The sequence below is a fragment of the Colobus angolensis genome, unplaced genomic scaffold (genome assembly GCF_000951035.1).
Source record: "Colobus angolensis palliatus isolate OR3802 unplaced genomic scaffold, Cang.pa_1.0 Scaffold60, whole genome shotgun sequence".
NCBI lineage: Eukaryota > Metazoa > Chordata > Mammalia > Primates > Cercopithecidae > Colobus > Colobus angolensis.
In genome coordinates this window covers 48,849-50,243 of record NW_012119599.1, presented here as the reverse complement: position 1 = coordinate 50,243, position 1,395 = coordinate 48,849, and the positions used below count along the sequence as shown (strand labels likewise).

The 1,395-nt window shown below is 56.6% G+C and overlaps 1 protein-coding gene across 1 annotated transcript in view; it reads left to right on the top strand.

The window, feature by feature from the left end:
• Positions 1 to 1,395, top strand: part of CCDC9 (coiled-coil domain containing 9) — a 15,329-nt gene that overhangs the window by 7,294 nt on the left and 6,640 nt on the right. Inside the window, exons 6-7 of the mRNA XM_011962928.1 lie at positions 390 to 473; positions 560 to 733. Coding sequence (XP_011818318.1) covers positions 390 to 473; positions 560 to 733 — 258 coding nt within the window. The remainder of the gene's footprint in view (positions 1 to 389; positions 474 to 559; positions 734 to 1,395) is intronic.

The following is a 1,395-nucleotide window of genomic DNA, read 5'->3' as shown; positions in this document are numbered from 1 at the left end:
CCTAGTCTGGCCTTGAACTCCTGGGCTCAAGCAGTCCTCCTGCCTTGGCCTCCCAACGTGCTTGGATTAGAGGTTTAAGCCACCATGTCAGCCTGGAGGCTGGTTTTGAACGCAGGCTCCCTCCGTCTAGTATGTACTGAAATTCCAGACCCCCCCCATAGGAAAGCCAGTGCAGTATATACTGTGTTGTTTGCATAGACTAGGCCTGACCAGCCAGCCTCATTAGTTCACTACTGACCCTGAGCACGGAGCATGCTGAGAGCAAATGCTCAGCCACCAGTAGACCAGTCCGAGGAGAGGAGCCTCAAGCCTGCTGGGCAGCCCCTCTCCTGCACGAGCAGCCTAATAGTCCTCCCTGAAGCTGGGTATCCCTATCTTTATCCCCCCAGGAGTGGGAGGAGCGGCGCAGGCAGAACATTGAGAAGATGAATGAGGAGATGGAGAAGATCGCCGAGTACGAGCGCAACCAGCGGGTCAGTGGTGCGGGTGTCCCCGTGGCGGGGCCCAGCTGCCTGGGCTGTGGGGAGCCGGTGCCAATCCCCTGCTCCGCTGCCTGCAGGAAGGGGTGCTCGAACCCAACCCGGTGCGGAACTTCCTGGATGACCCCCGTCGACGCAGCGGGCCCCTGGAGGAATCTGAGCGGGACCGCCGGGAGGACAGCCGCCGGCATGGCCGCAACTGGGGGGGCCCTGATTTTGAGCGGGTGCGCTGTGGCCTTGAGCATGAGCGGCAGGTGGGTGCTGGCGGTGAGGACACCCCGGGGCTGTCAGGGCTATGATGGGGACTGCGCAGCAGGAACCAGACAGATCAGGGCCATGGGGCCTCTACTTTTTTGTACCATAGCACAGGACTTTTTTTTTCATTGAGATGGAGTCTTGCTCTGTCACCCATTCTGGAGTGCAGTGGCGCCATCTCGGCTCACTGCAACCTTTGCCTCCCGGGTTCAAGCAATTCTTCTGACTCAGCCTCCCAAGTACCTGAGATTACAGGTGAGCACCACCACGCCTGGCTAATTTTTTCGTATTTTCAGTAGAGATGGGGTTTCACCATGTTGGCCAGGCTGGTCTTCAACTCCTGACCTCAAGTAATCCACCTGCCTTGGCCTCCGAAAATGCTGGGATTACAGGTGTGAGCCACCGTGCTTGGCCAGGATTTTAATTATTAAGGATTTGTGGTATGTTTTGTTTCCTGCTAAGGCAAATCTCCCTTCATTGTTAATGACATCAGCATTTATGAGGCACCTACCATGTGGCAGATGCTGTGTGAGGGGTGGGGACCTGGCCTAGAAGAGGAGGGAGGGGCAATGTCCTTGCACTTGGTGGTCCACCCCCAAATTGTTCGTCTGTTGGTTCTTCTGTCTATACCACACTGCTTTAGTTGTTACAGCCTTGTGGT